The sequence below is a fragment of the Mustelus asterias genome, chromosome 9 (genome assembly GCF_964213995.1).
Source record: "Mustelus asterias chromosome 9, sMusAst1.hap1.1, whole genome shotgun sequence".
NCBI classification, from domain to species: Eukaryota; Metazoa; Chordata; class Chondrichthyes; order Carcharhiniformes; family Triakidae; genus Mustelus; species Mustelus asterias.
The window spans coordinates 38,719,747-38,736,235 of NC_135809.1; the positions used below are offsets into that span (position 1 = coordinate 38,719,747).

Here is a 16,489-nt window from a genome sequence, read left to right on the forward strand (position 1 = left end):
CGGCGCCGCCTCCTATTGGCCCAAAATAATAAACTGGAACGTAGGGTGTCAAAAGCGATCGGGGGAAGAAGTGAGTGAGAAAAACAGCGAGAGAGGAAAAAACAAGAGAGATAGAAGGTGAGAAAAAGAGAGAAAAGCAGCAAGAGTGAGAGAAGGTGAGAACAACCGGAGTGAGGTGAGAGTGAGAAAGAAAGACAGGAAGAGGATAGGACTGGACTGGACTGCCTCATCAAAACTATGCCAACAGAAACGCTTGCTGGACTTGCTGCCTGATATATATGACAGCGGTTGTCCTCATGGCTCTGCAGATGTATGAGCTGCCCGAGAAAACACACAAGTGATATCCCTTAATATCTTCTCTTATCTGCGACTGGTTCTATACAGCATGAATTCGCCAAATGGGTGAAATGTTACAACATGTTTTGAGCAAGTTTTCTACACAGTGAAGGATTCCTTCACAGTTAAGACCATACAGGGCTTGCAAATAGATAACAATGCCATGTCCATGTGCTTATTTGACATTGCTAGTCTATTCAACAATGTTGTACATAAGGAAGCCATGGATATTTGCACAGCAGCACTATATCATGTGATCTAGACCCACCACCATTGTGTGAATCAGTATTCATTGAATTTACGAACTCAGCAACTTGCACAGTTTAGTTCAGTTTTAATGACACCATGTATGCCCATGGGATCCCCTCTCAGCCCAGCTCTCGCAAACATCTTTGTTGGGTTCCATGAGAAATATGTGGAATCCCCACAGTGCAGAAAGAGGCCATTCGGCCCATCGAGTCTGCACTGACTACAATCCCACCCAGGCCCTATTCCCGTAACCTCACATATTTACCCTGCTAATCCCTTGACACTAGGTCAATTTAGCATGGCCAATCAACCTAACCCGCACATCTTTGGACTGTAGGAAGAAACCGGAGCACCCGGAGGAAACCCACGCAAACACGGGGGAAATGTGCAAACGCCACACAGACTGTGACCCGAGGCCGGAATTGAACCCAGGCCCCTGGTGCTGTGAGGCAGCAGTACTAACTACCGTGCCACCCATGTCTTCAATGGAATGACACCTAACCCCTTGAATATTTCTGATTTTTGGAAGATACCTTTGCTATATCTAAATCAGTGATTGCATGTAATAATTTCCTTGCATGGCTTAATGGGTTCTATCCTGTGGTCAAATTCACCTTTGAAATTGATTAGTCAAATTAACTTACTTTCCTTAACGTATTGGTTGAGAAATCTGCCAGGGGGTTCATTACCACCTATGTTCACTGGTCGGTATACCTGTAGGGATTCTTACAGTTCCACACACTATAAGATTGGTTTTATCAGCAACTTTGTAAATTTGTTTAAATTGTTGTTTTTCCCTGGTACCGGTATTCTTGCGAGGTGTCCTGATGAGTACAAGATGAAAAGCTTTGATGAGCCTCTCTTTTTTTCAGCAATACTCATGTTCTTTGAAAGCAAAGTTCCCCGGCATTGTCATTTAGGACATTCTGCATTTGTCTGTACAGTTGACATTTGCCAAAAATTGAATTCGAACATCTGACTGGCATGAAGACAAAGTTGATACATGGATTTCTAGAAGGTCTTCAATAATAACAGGCAGGGTGTGTGGGTTCTGGAGCAAGGAAGCAGAATGGATTAAAAGATACTAGAAGTGCAAACACAAGTTGATAAAGGTTCAGATTTTCCTAGATGCAGGCCAGTCCCAGAGGGCTTCAAAAATAGTTTGCCATTCCTGGCACTGGCAATTTTTGCTGGCACGGTATAAGTGACCATGCCTGAAATTCAGATCTGGCCTATTACACTGCGGGGATAGGCATCTCATAGCACATTCTAGCATCCCACAGCTTTCATGGAGTCCAATCTATTTCTTGAGATCTCTTTATTCAAGACCCCTCAGGAATCTACAGGTCTGAAGAAACAGATGCCTGGCCATCTGTTTCAGTTGATACAATTGCCAGATTACTTTATCATGGATGGATGACTGAGCTCTAAGATTCACTAACAGATTAGCTGAGAAGTGTTCTGTTTACTCAGGCTGAAGTGGGGAGTGCTAACTTTGATTCACATGTCTATGAGGCTATAATAAGTTTTTATTTCTTGTATCTGTTTTTTTTCAATGTCTGTCTGTTTATTTGAACAAGATTGAGAGGTGTGAAGTGGTATAAACCTTCTGCTATTGAAACTCTGAATGGCAGTGTCTGATTGATATTTTTATCAGGTTGTAACAGCAACAATATTTTTCAAAGCAGAGTTCTGAATATTTTTTAATAAGGATTTCAAGATTTGCCATTGCCATATGGCTCATTGGTTCTGTATATATTATGCATTCTGGGTGAGCATGCATCAGGGGCATGGTGGGAGAAATGAGCGGGCATGTGGGATGAGGGCTAAAGGATCTAATACAACTGGAGGATCTAATACAACTGGGACAAAGTCCCAGAGAGCTGAGGCAGACCGTCTAACCAGCCCACCTCAGCACTCACATGCCTCCATGGCCGCACCTGACTGCAGGCCTGACTCAAACCCACCCCCGCCTCATCGGAGTGAAAATAGTGCATGTGGGAGCTTTTTATATGGAGCCAGGTTTCCTGAGTTGGGAAATTTTCGGACTTGAGCTCCCCATGTCGTTTACGAAAATCCAGTCCAAGAGTCCAAAGTACTGGAGTTCATTTTTCGAGGATAGCATTCGAAACCAGGGAGATCATGTTAAATGTATATAGAACCTGTGAAAGACCAGGATTGGAATACCATGTGAAGTTCAAGTCTCCGTACCACAAGAAAAGATATTGAAGCACTGAAGAAAACACAGGAATGCTTTACAGAGATGTTACCAGAATTAAGAGAGTGCAGCTATTGAGGAAGCTTGACCATTCTTTTTATTTTTCAACTCTTCTCTCTGAAAACAGATTAAGAGACCTCATAGATGGAGCCAATATTATGAATGGGTCTAATAGGGTGGAATGGTTAAAAGCTGTTTGTTCACGTAGCGAGTTCAGGACGAGAAGGGGCAAGACTGTGAAAGGGGGAGAAGGGGGTGTGGGGAGGGGGTGCCGCAGGGGTTGAAGTTGAAGCAGAAAGCTTTGTTGCATTTAATGAGAAGCTTGATGAGGGAGGAGGAAATAGAGATATAGGGACAAGGTGGAAGAAGCTAAATTTTTTAATTCGTCTACGGGATGTTGGTGTCGTTGGCTAGACCAACATTAATTGCCCATCCCTAACTGCCCTTGAGAAGGTGGTGGTCACTTGCAGTCCCTGTGGTGTAAGTACACCCACAGTGCTGTTTGGGATGGAGTTCCACGATTTTGACCCAGAGACAGTAAAGGAATGGCAATATATTTACAAGTCACGGTGGTATGTGGCATGGAGTGGAACTTCCAGGTGGTGGTTTTCCCACATGTCTACTGCCTTTGTCCTTCTAGATGGCAGCAGTTATGGGTTTGGAAGGTGCTGCCTAAGGAACCATGGTGAATTAAAGCAGGAAAAGCCAGTAGGGATTATTTATACAGGCATTGACCAGTTGGACTAAATGACTTGTTTCTGTTTAGATTCTCAAGCAAGATAGGTCGATTGGACCAATTACTTCTCATGCTCCATAATCAATGAAAAGTGATCATTGATTCTAATGAATAATTTTAAAATGGGATCTAATTAAGAAGCGCCTTCAATCCATGAAATACCATGTTTCATAAGAGAGTGTTACAGAAGGTGGCTAATAGCTATGTTATTCATGTTTAACGGTTTACAATGTTATGTATATTCCAGGATTTCAGATCTAAATGGAGAGCTCTGGAGAGTGCACCAGTCCTTACACAGACGCCAGTCCTAGTTTTTTGGCGATGTTGCAGGAAGTAGAACCTCGGGTGGCTCGTCGCCGCCTTTCTCAAGCCCGACATCGTGCAAAGCTGGCAGGTCTTTTCAATCACCTACGAGACACAGTATGTCCTCAGTCCAAGAGGACCACTTCAAAAGTAAGACAGGTTTGAGAAATAGTTCAAAAGGAAAATGCTGCAGAAGCTGGAAATCTGAAATAATGACAGAAAATGCTGGGGAGGCCCCGCGGGTCAGGCAGTGTCTGCGAAGCGAGAAACAGAGTTAACATTTCAGGCTGATGACCTTTTCTAAGAACTGTATTTTCTGTTTTGAATTGAGCAATAGTTGCTTGTCACCTGAAACTGGGTAGCAGGTTATCTACAGGATAAAAGAGTCTCAAGACTATTTTCAAGGATAACTCTTGTTTTTTATTATGTATCAACGTAGTACTATATGGAGTGAGATCTTGTTTATATTACAGATATCAGATTTACATACGTGTGATCGTCATGCATATTGTGTAACATGTTGTATTTTATATTTCAGGTTAAGAGATGGAATAGGGTCAATTTTGAACATGTTATGAGAAAAGATATTCTGGCACGTATTTTTACCATGATGAAGTCATGGGCACATCCCATTTTCGGGAGCGGGAATGGGGGCGTTTCATGTTTCATGCTTGCGCAGTTTATGGAGGCAGCTGACCATTTACATTTTCAGCTGTCTCCACTGAAGTCAGATTTTGGTAGTTCAGGGCTGTCAAGCTTCATTGGAACTGTCCACAGAGCTATCAAAAGTGTCAAGGGGAACTGTCAAACTGTCAAATCATTTAAAAAATGATTGCTTGTGATTTCACTCTGCCTGTTGAGAGTTTCCATTGATGGATTATTGCTGCGCGATTGATTTTACAATCATCTATTAATACAACAGGTGCCTACTATTTCGCAATTTGATTGACAGATACAAGTGCTAATAGACTCTTTGAAGTGGGACTATGAATTCCAGTGGTATTTGTTATTAGGGATTGTGCACTTGAATGAAATATTTATTGTTATACAGCTTTATTGGTAGCAACAATAGGAAGACAGATTATTACTTGAATGGGTGTAAATTGAGAGAGGTGGATACTCAGCAAGACCTTGGTGTCCTCGTGCATCAGTCGCTGAAAGTAAGCACGCAGGTACAGCAGGCAGTAAAGAAGGCAATTGGTATGTTGGCCTTCATAACGAGAGGATTTGAGTATAGGGATAGGAATGTTTTGCTGCAATTGTATAGGGCGTTGGTGAGGCCACACCTGGAGTATTGTGTGCAGTTTAGGTGTCCTTATCTCAGGAAGGATGCCCTGGCTATAGAGGGAGTACAGAGAAGATTTATCAGGCTGATTCCTGGGATAGCAGGCCTGTCATATGAAGAGAGACTAAATTGGTTAGGATTATATTCACTGGAGTTTAAAAGAATGAGAGGGGATCTCATAGAAACGTATAAAATTCTAACAGGGTTAGACAGGGTAGTTTGAGAAAGAATGTTCCCAATGGTGGGGGAGTCCAGAACTAGCGGTCATAGTTTGAGGACCTTATAGAACTGAGGTGAGGAGAAATTTCTTCATCCAGAGTGTGTAGAATTCACTACCACAGTAGTTGAGGCTAAAACATTGTCTGCTTTCAAGAAGAAATTAGATATAGCTCTAGGGGCTGAAGGGATCAAGGGATATGGGGGGAAGGGGAGATTAGAATGTTGAATTCGATGATCAGCCATGATCAAAATGAATGGCGGAGCAGGCTTGAAGGGCCAAATGGCCTACTCTTGCTTCTAGTTTCTATGTTTATTTAGTTGAAGGAATATAAATGTAGTAAATGGGTTTTTAATGAATGAGGGTGTTTTTTTTTCAATATAGTCAAGTCTGCAATTGACACTTAAAACTTCATTTTATAGAACTTTATTTTACCTCTTCTCTGTATGGAGCCTGAAGTCTGTAAAGGGTAGATTCTGGGTGAGTTAGCATGGTAGGTGTAAGAGAAAAGGATGGTGAGTGAGAGGAGCAGGGGTGACATGGATCGGCATGAGTTGGCACTAAGTTCACATAGGGGCTACAAAGGGTCATTGAGGGATAGAGGGGCATGCATTGGCATGGAAGGTATGAGGGGTGCATACAGAGCATGAGAAACCATGGGCTGGCATGGTTGGAACATGGGACATGTTTGGAGTGGAGTGATGAGGGCTGGAGGGATGTTTTTTTGAAAATGATTTTGGACACAGTGCCGGAGGTCCAAGGCAGGCCTTCCGTCCAGCCTGCCTCTGCACCCAGCAGCCTCTCCAGTTCTCCAGGGCCCCGACTTCTAATCCAGCCTGTCCCTGGACTGAAAATCTGTTGTCTGGGCAGCCATTTTTAGAAGTCGGGTTTGTGTAGCTGGGAATTCTTCTCACTCTGTTCCCCCGACATGCAGGCAAAAATCCAGACCCTTATCTCCATTTCACTTACCCCGTGCCTGTAAGGTCTGCTATCTCCCTCTCTTTTAAGGGTAATAGGAATAGACAAACTTCAGGCGAGATGGAATTGCCCTCCTCTCCCTGGAGTGCACTATACAGGAGTTGACATAAACAATATAGTTTGAGATGGTCCCTTTTACTCTGAACAAAAAACAGATTATTTTATCAGCAGTGACACCGCAGAATTAAATGACTTTTCATTGTTATGGCAAAGGCTAAACTTTTGCTATTAATTATATTTAACTTGAAGTGGCAGGTACTGCGTAAGGCAAAGAACTACATCCTGGATTCAGAAAGAAAGCTAGAGAATTTGCTGAAGCTCAAAGGTTAGTATTACAGGATTATTATAATAATTCAGTTTCTATTTCTAAATTCAGCCAAACATCAGCAAGCAAAAAGGTTAGTCACCGGGTTCTGATAACTGCAGTGAATCTAATTGGATATGTCAAGTTCAGTTTGGATTAAAGGCTGCTCTCCAGTTACAGAAGCAGATAGAGGATTGAGTGGAGGAGCAAAGGGATTTAGGGTTACACATACACAAATCACAGTAGCAACACGGATTGTAAAAATAGCATACTAGGCACTGGGATTCGTTTGTGATTGATATAATTGGAAAGTAGAGAAGTTACCTTAAACCAGTTATGGATCTTGGTTAGACCTCACTCGAGTACTTTGCACAATCTCAACTCTACATTATATAAAGGACATAGAGGCACCGGAGAGGGTGAAAAAAAGATTCACAAGGATAATAACAGAACTGAATAGGCTGGCCTCTTTTCTGTAAAAGAGAGAAGGCTGTAGCGTGACCGAATGAAGGTTTTTAAAATGGTGGAGCCTAATAGGATAGACATAAAGGGTGGATTCGTCCCAAACGTTTTCAGCCTGTCAGAAAACCAGCGTGTAGCTCTCCAGCAGCACTGACGAGTTTTCTCTCCAGATTCCCGGGCACTTACGGCACCACTCTGGTGGGGCGAGGCCCGATTGAGCCAGCAACTCCACAGGGGGGGCCATTAATCAGGGCGCCCCTTGAAGATGGCACCTCGAACTGCGCAAAGAAAAAACTGCCCACCCGCCACTCGTTGAACCCCCTCCACAATGATCGGGGTGGGGTGTGCACGACACTCCCCCAACCAAAGGCACTGGGGCTCTCCCCAGCCACACAAGCATCAGAGTGACCCCTCCCTAGAGATATCAGCGCAATCCCCCAAAGACATTGGAGCAATGCCTCACTCCATAAGCATCGGGACACTATCCCCCACTACAGGTCAATGGAACCCTCTCCCTCTCAATGTGGCTCCCCAGGAGGCCCAGCCTTAGCAATGCCAATCTGGAAGGGACATGGCAGTGCAAGATATGTTGAGAGTAGAAGTAGCAGCGTCAATGCTGCTAATGAGATTATAATGCATGCAAATCAGGCTTGTGTGCCCTTCCGGATCGTGAACCTGATTGTGTCATCGGAGAGGGGAGCGGGGAGGATCAGAAACCAAAATCTCACCAGGGCAAATCCCATTTGTGGCCTCTCGTGAGATTTAGCACCCATTACGGGATTTGTGGCCACGGCTCGCACAGCCAAAGCAGATGTTTCCTCTAGCGGGGGCAACCAAAACTAAAGACCATAAATTATCAAGTAGTCACCAATAAATCCAATAGAAAATTCTGAAGAAACGTCTTTACCAAAGAATGGTAAAAATGTGAAACTCTCTCCCACAAAGAGTAGTTCAAGCAAATAGTGTGGAATGGGTAGCAAAATAAGCATTTGAGGGAGAAAGGAATAGAAGGGGAGACACGGTGGCACAGTGGTTAGCACTGCTGCCTCACAGCGCCAGGAACCCTGGTTCGACTCCTGCCTCGGGTGGCTGTCTGCGTGGAGTTTGCATGTTCTCCCTGTGTATGGGTAGGTTTCCTCCCACAGCCCAAAGATGTGCGGGTTCGGTTGATTGGCCATGATAAATTGCCTCTGAGTGTCAAGGGGATTAGCAGGGTAAATACGTGGGGTTACGGGGATAGGGCCTGGATGAGATTGTTGTCGGTGTAGGCTTGAGGGGCCGAATGGCCTCCTTCTGCACTTTAGGGATTCTACGATTCTCTGATATGCTAATAGTGTTAGATGAAGGAGCATGAGAGAAGGCTCGTGTGGACATAAACATCGGTGCAGACCAGTTGGGCTGAATTACCTATTTCTGCTGCACGGTTTCTGGAATTCTACCGACCCACCCGCCACGGAATCGGAGCAGGCGAGGGGCGGACGACAGAAATGTCCGTTGATCTTGGGCAGGAATTTCCAGTCTTGCTCGAGCGAGGCCACAAAATCCCACCCACTATCTAAGATACGTGTGCTGCGAGTTAGATATTCATAGAAGGAAGTCCGGTTGCAAGAAAATTGCACTTTTAAGTGTTAACGGGTATATTTAGCTCCTTTCTGCTTCCTGACTATGGAAGAAGCAGTCAGTATTTTGTTCCATGCCTTCAGTATATCACAAAGAGTTTTATCAGTTTACCCAGCCAGCTGCACTTCAGTTTGCCAATGTCCTAAACTGTTCACACCTCTGGTTTTGTGGTATTCTTATGAACAGATTTGAATGCATCTTTTCAATTCATTCTTATAAATTTATGGCAATATTTGTTCAATAGCAGTTCAAATTGTAGCTGAACGGTACTGCTGTGATCCGCACAAGTCTGACTAATCTTTCTAATGTCTTGCAAAATGACAGAAGCATATCATTTGGAAGATGGCCATCCATCAAACTTGGAAGAAATAAAAGAACAATACATCAATTACTACAAGGAGCATTGGTACAGTATGGCACACAACACAGTTGTACTGATTACAGGGATAACTGCCTCAGTATGAACACCAAAATAATGCCCTTTTTTCCTCAATGAGGTCATTTTTCCAGGCTAATTCTTTGAATCGTCACGTGAATTATCATCCAAAGAAGAGCATGGCATTGTGGATGGAGAATCTTTTGACCTTGTTCTTCTAGCATGTTTCATTCATTTTGTCTCATTATGAGAAGCCCATTTTATTTTCAGCACATAATGAGAGTTTGATCTCTGCTTTTTGCCAATCTCATATTTAACGAAAGTTGTAACCATACCTTTAAACATTGCAAAATCTCTGCTAATTTTTTTTGCGTATTCAAGTTTAGAAGGCAGTCATTAACTTTCAGTTTGAAAACAGACTTTTGGTACTTTCGCAATTAATTGGGTGATTAAAGCCTGTGTTTGCTATGATATTGTATCAGTCAATTCCTCCTTGGTTGGTACCAGCAATCTTCACTCGTATAAACATCGCCTGCAGAGTTATTCTTAAATAGCGAGATACGACTTTGATGACATAATTTAACCAGTGACCTAGACAAGGAAGCCATTTTGGTTTCCCTGCCAATTAAAATTAGTCAGGAGAGGCATAAAGAGATAAGTTTTTTAAAATGTTTTCACCTTCCTTTCGAGTCCAGGAGGAAAAGGAGTGCTCCTCCAGGCTTCACAAGGAGAATTTAGACCCAGTTTCTCCAGGTGCCCCTCCCCACAGACCCCCACCGTCCGTGCCGCCCCTGCTGCAATTTTACCAGTGATGGGGAAGGTTTCGAATGGCCTGCTCGCTTGTGGGCCAATTGAGATCTTTAAGTGGCCAGTTAACAGTTGTCTAAGGGCTTCATCCCGTCACTACTGGGACTTTACCTGTGACAGAACATGCCGCTGCCAAATGTCCAGGTTGAGAACTGGTGGCCCAGCAAGGGGAGGGGGGAGGCGTTGTCTCCTTTTTGAGGCCCCTGTGTCTCATGGAGGCCTCCCACAAAGTATAACAGCTCTCCTCAACCTTTCCCTAACTCCCTGCCCTCTGCTCCACAGCTCCCCATTGCCCTCGCTGCTCCTGCCGGCCTGGCCCCACCAAACCCATGGGCTTAACAATGTCTGGGCTCCATAGCTTCTCTTCAGGCAGCTGGCTGTGTCCCGGCAGTAGTCACTGGTCCTGGCGGCACTGCAGGGACAAGGGAACTGCCAGCCATTTGTATTGCTAGCAGCTCTTGGAGGCTGGACTTCCTGTCCAATGAGTGTGGAAGACCTACATCAAACCAATTAATGGCCTATCGAGTGTTAAATGGCCATGGGCGAAGCTGGCAAAGTAAGGGCGGGCTTGACCCAACTTTTACACAGTGATGTAACTGGAATGCACCATTAATAAATTTCTGCTTGGTACAAAGGTCAATGATACCTCAGCAGTTTAAAGTTTAGGATAAAGTGCAAGGATTGGAAAGCAGACACTTTGGAACCATAAATCCAGTTTAAATTCTTCAAATATATGAATTTTAATAAAAATAGAACTGAAAACAAACAATCTTTTTGAAATTTCATTCAAAACTATAATATTCTGATTTTAAATGACCAAATTGCACCATTTGGAGAAATTGCGTTCCTGAATTCCAGTAGTTTAGTTTTCTTGTGGACGGCATGGTAGCACAGTGGTTCGCACTGCTGCTTCACAGCTCCAGGGACCTGGGTTCGATTCCCGGCTTGGGTCACTGTCTGTGTGGAGTTTGCACATTCTCCTCATGTCTGCGTGGGTTTTCTCCGGGTGCTCCGGTTTCCTCCCACAGTCCAAAGATGTGCGGGTTAGGTTGATTGGCCATGCTAAAATTGCCCCTTAATGTCCTGGGATGCGTAGGTTAGAGGGATTAGTGGGTAAAATATGTAGGGATATGGGGGTAGGGCCTGGATGGGATTGTGGTCGGTGCAGACTCGATGGGCCGAATGGCCTCTTTCTGTACTGTAGGGTTTCTATGATTTCAATGATTTCTTAACCTTTTCCCTTTGCTTACATCCATTACACGTTTTTCTTACCTTCATAGTGACTTGGCATCAGCGAACCTGCCTGGTAAGACAAGGATGGCTCTTTGGCAGTGGCTGAGAGAGTACAGAGGTCATCCTGCGGAAAGTGATCTGAAACCAGTTTGTCCCCAGTCTCCTGTAAAATCTTCAGCAGATCTCATAGAGTTTGAAGGGTTAGTTTTGCACACGTCAAGATACTGTGGGGTGGAAAGTAGATTAAGGTTAACAAAGACACTGTTTGCAAGTTTGTTCAAATAGTCTTTCTCCTCTCTTTGCCCTCACTGCCTAATTGTTTCCTGTTTTCCAAATAAATCAGCAATGTTTCAACAGCAAACTCCTAATAGAGTAAGAAAAGGCTCTGTATCTGTTGCTGGACAAATATATCCGTTTTGAGCAGAATAAGTGCAGATTCTCTGAGGCAAATGGGCCGACAGGTCAGATATTAGCAGTTTGAAAGTTAGCTAGAGAGTAAAAATCAATTCTTTTTGCAGACTATGCTTTCCCTACATTTCCAAACTCTGAATTTCTACTGGTGTAGCCAATGCAATGGCATAATGTTCGGGTACAAACTTGATTAGTCCCGTCAAATGCCCCTTATCTGTGTAATTGTACAACCTATTTGAGTCCTTGGAGCAATGTCATTTTATTCATTATTTGTATCTTTGTGCTTTCTCTGATCAAGGGAGTGTGTTTCTTCCGGTGTTATTCTAGAAACTGCACAAGAGGAATGTGCCATCTGCTTTTTCTCAACTTCTTTCAGTGGATGTATTTTTGTCTTGCTAATAACGCTGGTTCCCAAAGATCATAAGGATGGGAACATCTCGTGGGGCATTGAACAGGGAAACCCTATCTTCTGGCAGTGCCGGAAGTCTGATTAGCAGTGCAATGCGTCACAAGAACCTCCAAGAATTTGAGAGTTTTAAATGCAACTTAAGGGTTGAAAAGATACCACTGTGCTGCAGAGTGGTTCTATTTTAACAAGTTATTTTTGGACCAAAGACATTGATATACATGTGATATTTACAATGCAGAATTCCTAATATTATTCTTGTGTCATGCGTAATTCTGCACTGTAGGGATTCTATTCTAAGTAGAAATGCAACGTCAGTGTTTGGTAATTGTCTCACAGAAAGAAATGTAAGAATGAGATGCTGAAACATGCCAAGTTGTCCTAACTTTCAAATTCTTTTGAAATGTCTTGTCCCATATTTTTCTATCTGGCAGGTACCTGAATTTTTACAAAGAAACGGTGGACCTTTTAGTGGAGAACCGGATAGTGTCCATGGACCAGATCACCCTCCCCATTGTATCAAAAGCAATTTCACACCTCTGGCAGGAAATGTCTGGGGAGAAGAAAGCAGCTATCTTCAAAAAATGCTCTCAAAGGGTGTGTTTGTCCCCAGGGGAACAAATCACCTTGCAGATACCTATGCAGATGGACTGCACTATGAGAGACAGAGCTTTAGACAGCCAGGGAGCGAGTGGCTCTTCAGAATCAAATCATGATGAGGTACCTCAGTCAGAAATTTCTATACAAGGCTAATTAAAGTTTTAAAAAAGTCCACTTAATAGGTAAATAAAATACAGAAGATTTATTCCCTTTCCTACAGAAAATTTGATGCTAAAGATTATAAATGACAAAATCCATAATGCATGAGACAGGTCTACTGACACATATAGTCCTACTCCCTGTTAGGGATGCTGTGTGGGAAAATAACCATGGCCACTTAAGTAACTTGGTAGCGCTGAATGATGTTATGCTATTTGTTTTATTTTTAAAAATAATCTCTCACTCCTTTTTTAGCTGTGGCTGCCTCCACTCTGCCCTCCCCAACCCTTTCCCTGAACAGATCTGTCATTCCCACTGTTTTAAGTGACTAGGAGGAAACCAGTTACTGAATTTTCCATTCCTTGTGACTTTTCGTTGAACCTTCCCAATCTGAACTCTAATCTAATATTAATAGCCTGCTGCCATCCTAAGTGAACCAGCTGCAGGTACTTTTAGTTAAATAATCATATTCTGGTTAACATGAGGACGTTGCTGTGTGTAAAGATTTTCCTCAATAACTCATTTCATCTGTGTTTTTCTAGCCTGTTCCCCTGCTTATATATATATATATATACCATCAGGCAATTACATAGGCATGTGCAGCTAGTTAATCTAAAATCCAGTTTGTCAACTCACATTTACGTACAAAAGGGATTCCTACCAGGACTTTGCCAGATTAAAAAATTGATTTTTATGTCCTCCGGTCCTGGCGCGAGACTTGAGCCCAAATCCATCTGAGTCAGAGTGTTACCAACTGAGCAACAGCTGACACATGATCCTTTGAGATAGTTGGATCCTTTTCACGGTGTTATTGAACTGGTAGCCATGATGTGGAGATGCCAGCGTTGGACTGGGGTAAACACAGTAAGAGTTTTAACAACACCAGGTTAAAGTCCAACAGGTTTATTTGGTAGCAAATGCCATTAGCTTTCGGAGCGCTGCTCCTTCATCAGATGGAGTAGATATCCACTCCATCTGATGAAGGAGCAGCGCTCCGAAAGCTAATGGCATCTGCTACCAAATAAACCTGTTGGACTTTAACCTGGTGTTGTTAAAACTCTTACTGAACTGGACAGACATATGTCTGAATCCATAATTATCTGGTGTCAGTTAAGTTGATCAAGGAAATTAGTTGTTATACTCCTGTCCTCTTGTGTCCAAGTAAAATGGAATTCTGATATAATTTAGCGAACTCCGAAACCCTCTCACAGGCAGCTAGGTATGGGTATTAAATGCCAGCAATGCCCACATCTCATGAATCAATATTTTTTAAAACTCTTCCGAGACTTCCTTGCTCATTTGTTTTTGTTACAAGACCCATGGCATGTTAACCAGTCCACAATCATTTACAATGACGTCGTAACCAGTCTTTTATTGAAAATCCCGAGTAATATTAAGATGTGTTAATCCCTTACAGCATTGTGGATGTACCTACACGTCAGGGCCTGTAGCGAATCAAGAAGGCAGCTCACCACCATCTTCTTAAGGGCAATTAGGGAGATGAGCAATAAATGCTGACCTAACCAGTGATGCCCAACCCCCCCATAAAATAATTTTTAAAAATGCATCCTTCATTTGATTCCCAACTTCGCAGTATTCAAGGATGAGTCGATTAAGTTTGCTTAGAATGTCTGCTGCAGAATGGATTAGATGGCCAGATATTTTTACAGTAATCATTTTCTGTTCCACGTGTAACACAGATGCCTGTTTTGTTCCCTCCTTTTTTGCAGATGCTTTTTGAAGATGCATTTGATTTAGCATCAGGATTCTTGGTAAAACCAGACCTGAATACACGAACAGGAATAAAGCTGGAAAGCAGGTAATGGATTTTTGTCTCTGCCCTTTGGGCCCGATTTTACCATTTTGATTCGAAGTGCTGGGCAGACTTGAATCTGGGAGTGTTTCAGATCTGGCTTTTAGACCCGTTCTCCGGCTCCCCCATACGCACTGTGCCTGAAAGAATATCAGCGATTCCGAATCGCGCTGCACAATCCTGTGGATGGGGCTTAACGCACCTGAAACACTGCAGCTCTGAGCCTCCAACTGTGCATGCCCACAAAAAAATGATAGAATACTGCTGCTCTCCCCCCCCGATTTCAGGCAGAGTGACAGTGGACTCCCCTTCCCCCTCACTCATCTCAGGCAGAGAGATCCACCCTTCCCCCTCCAACCTACAGATATCAAGCAGGGTGATCCCCCTCACCCCCACCCCGGACTCTCCCGCACAAGGCCCCCATCTCCTCCGGACTCCGATGGCTGTGTGACACCTCCCTCTCTCTCCCCTGTCCCCAATCATTGAGACCAAGAGACCATCAGGGAGACCATGCAGACGCTACGACAACGGATGAATGAACACCGCTCGACAATCACCAGGCAAGAGTGTTCTCTTCCTGTTGGGGAACACTTCAGCAGTCACGGGCATTCGGCCTCTGATCTTCGGGTAAGCATTCTCCAAGGTGGCCTTCACGACACACGACAACGCAGAGTCGCTGAGCAGAGACTGATAGCCAAGTTCCACACACATGAGGACGGCCTCAACCGGCATCTTGGGTTCATGTCACACTATCTGTAACCCCCACGACTTGCCTGGGCTCGCAAAATCTCACTAACTGTCCTGGCTGGAGACAATACACATCTCTTTAACCTGTGCTTAACCCTCTCTCCACTCACATTGTCTGTACCTTTAAGACTTGATTACCTGTAAAGACTCGCATTCCAACCATTATTTTGTAAATTGAGTTTGTGTCTTTATATGCCCTGTTTGTGAACTGAAATCCCACTCACCTGATGAAGGAGCAGCGCTCTGAAAGCTAGTGGCTTGAGCTTCCAAATAAATCTGTTGGACTTTAACCTGGTGTGAGATTTCTTACTGTGTTTACCCCAGTCCAACGCCGGCGTCTCCACGTCATCCCAATCATTGAGGCACTCATCCCCCCTCCCCATCAGCACACCTGCAAGTGCTCACTTGTCTTCCACTCAATGCTCACAAGCAAACTGCATGTAACTTGCTGGAATGCTCTGCCAAACTGCCTGCAGCTGATCTGCCCTAATGAGGGGCAGCTCCATTAAAAACTCAATGATGGCAGGCAGGCATTTCTGCACAAAATGTGTGCCCGACCAGCCCCCCCGATTCTCTGAGGGCGACCTGGGGAGGCTACTGGATGTAGCAGAGGCGAGGTGGGACACCCTCTTCCCCCCAGCATGACCCAGACCAAGGGGGTTGATGGAATTGCAGCCTGGGAGGCAGTCACCGCCTCGGTCAATGCCAGGACATCGTTTCTTTCATGGCTCTGTCTCCACTGGAGAAGACCAAGAACAACACCTGTGAGAGAGTGAAGACAGGGGATGGTGAGCCAGACCTCAGGGTCCTCACCCGCTTTGAGGAACGGGCGCTTGAGCTCTCCAGAGAAGGGGAGGTGCGGGCTGTCAGCGACAGCATGGTCGGGCTGCTGTCAAGACGTGAGCACCTATCATTCCTTCAATCACTTTGAGGCAACTTCTTGGGGGCACGAGTTTCGGGTGCGAGGGGCAAGGTTTAAAGGAGATGTATGAGGCATGTTTATTTGCACAGAGAGGGTAGTGGGTGCCTGGAACTTGCTGCCAGGGGAAGTCGTGGATGCAGATACAATAGTGACCTTGAAGGGGCATCTCTACAGTTATGTGAATGGGATGGGAATAGAGGCATATGGTCTCTGGAAGGGTAGGGGGTTACAAATCAGATGGGCAGCCTGGTCGCTGTAGGCTAGGACAGCCGAAGGGCCTGTTCCTGTGATGTAATTTTCTTGGTGC

At 44.3% G+C, this 16,489-nt stretch overlaps 1 protein-coding gene across 1 annotated transcript in view; it reads left to right on the forward strand.

The window, feature by feature from the left end:
• The first annotated feature begins 3,800 nt into the window (after positions 1-3,800).
• The window catches only part of LOC144499219 (stimulated by retinoic acid gene 8 protein-like), a 28,308-nt gene continuing 15,619 nt past the window's right edge, over positions 3,801-16,489 (forward strand). Inside the window, exons 1-6 of the mRNA XM_078221337.1 lie at positions 3,801-3,992; positions 6,572-6,647; positions 9,033-9,114; positions 11,172-11,324; positions 12,376-12,661; positions 14,431-14,519. Coding sequence (XP_078077463.1) covers positions 3,801-3,992; positions 6,572-6,647; positions 9,033-9,114; positions 11,172-11,324; positions 12,376-12,661; positions 14,431-14,519 — 878 coding nt within the window. The remainder of the gene's footprint in view (positions 3,993-6,571; positions 6,648-9,032; positions 9,115-11,171; positions 11,325-12,375; positions 12,662-14,430; positions 14,520-16,489) is intronic.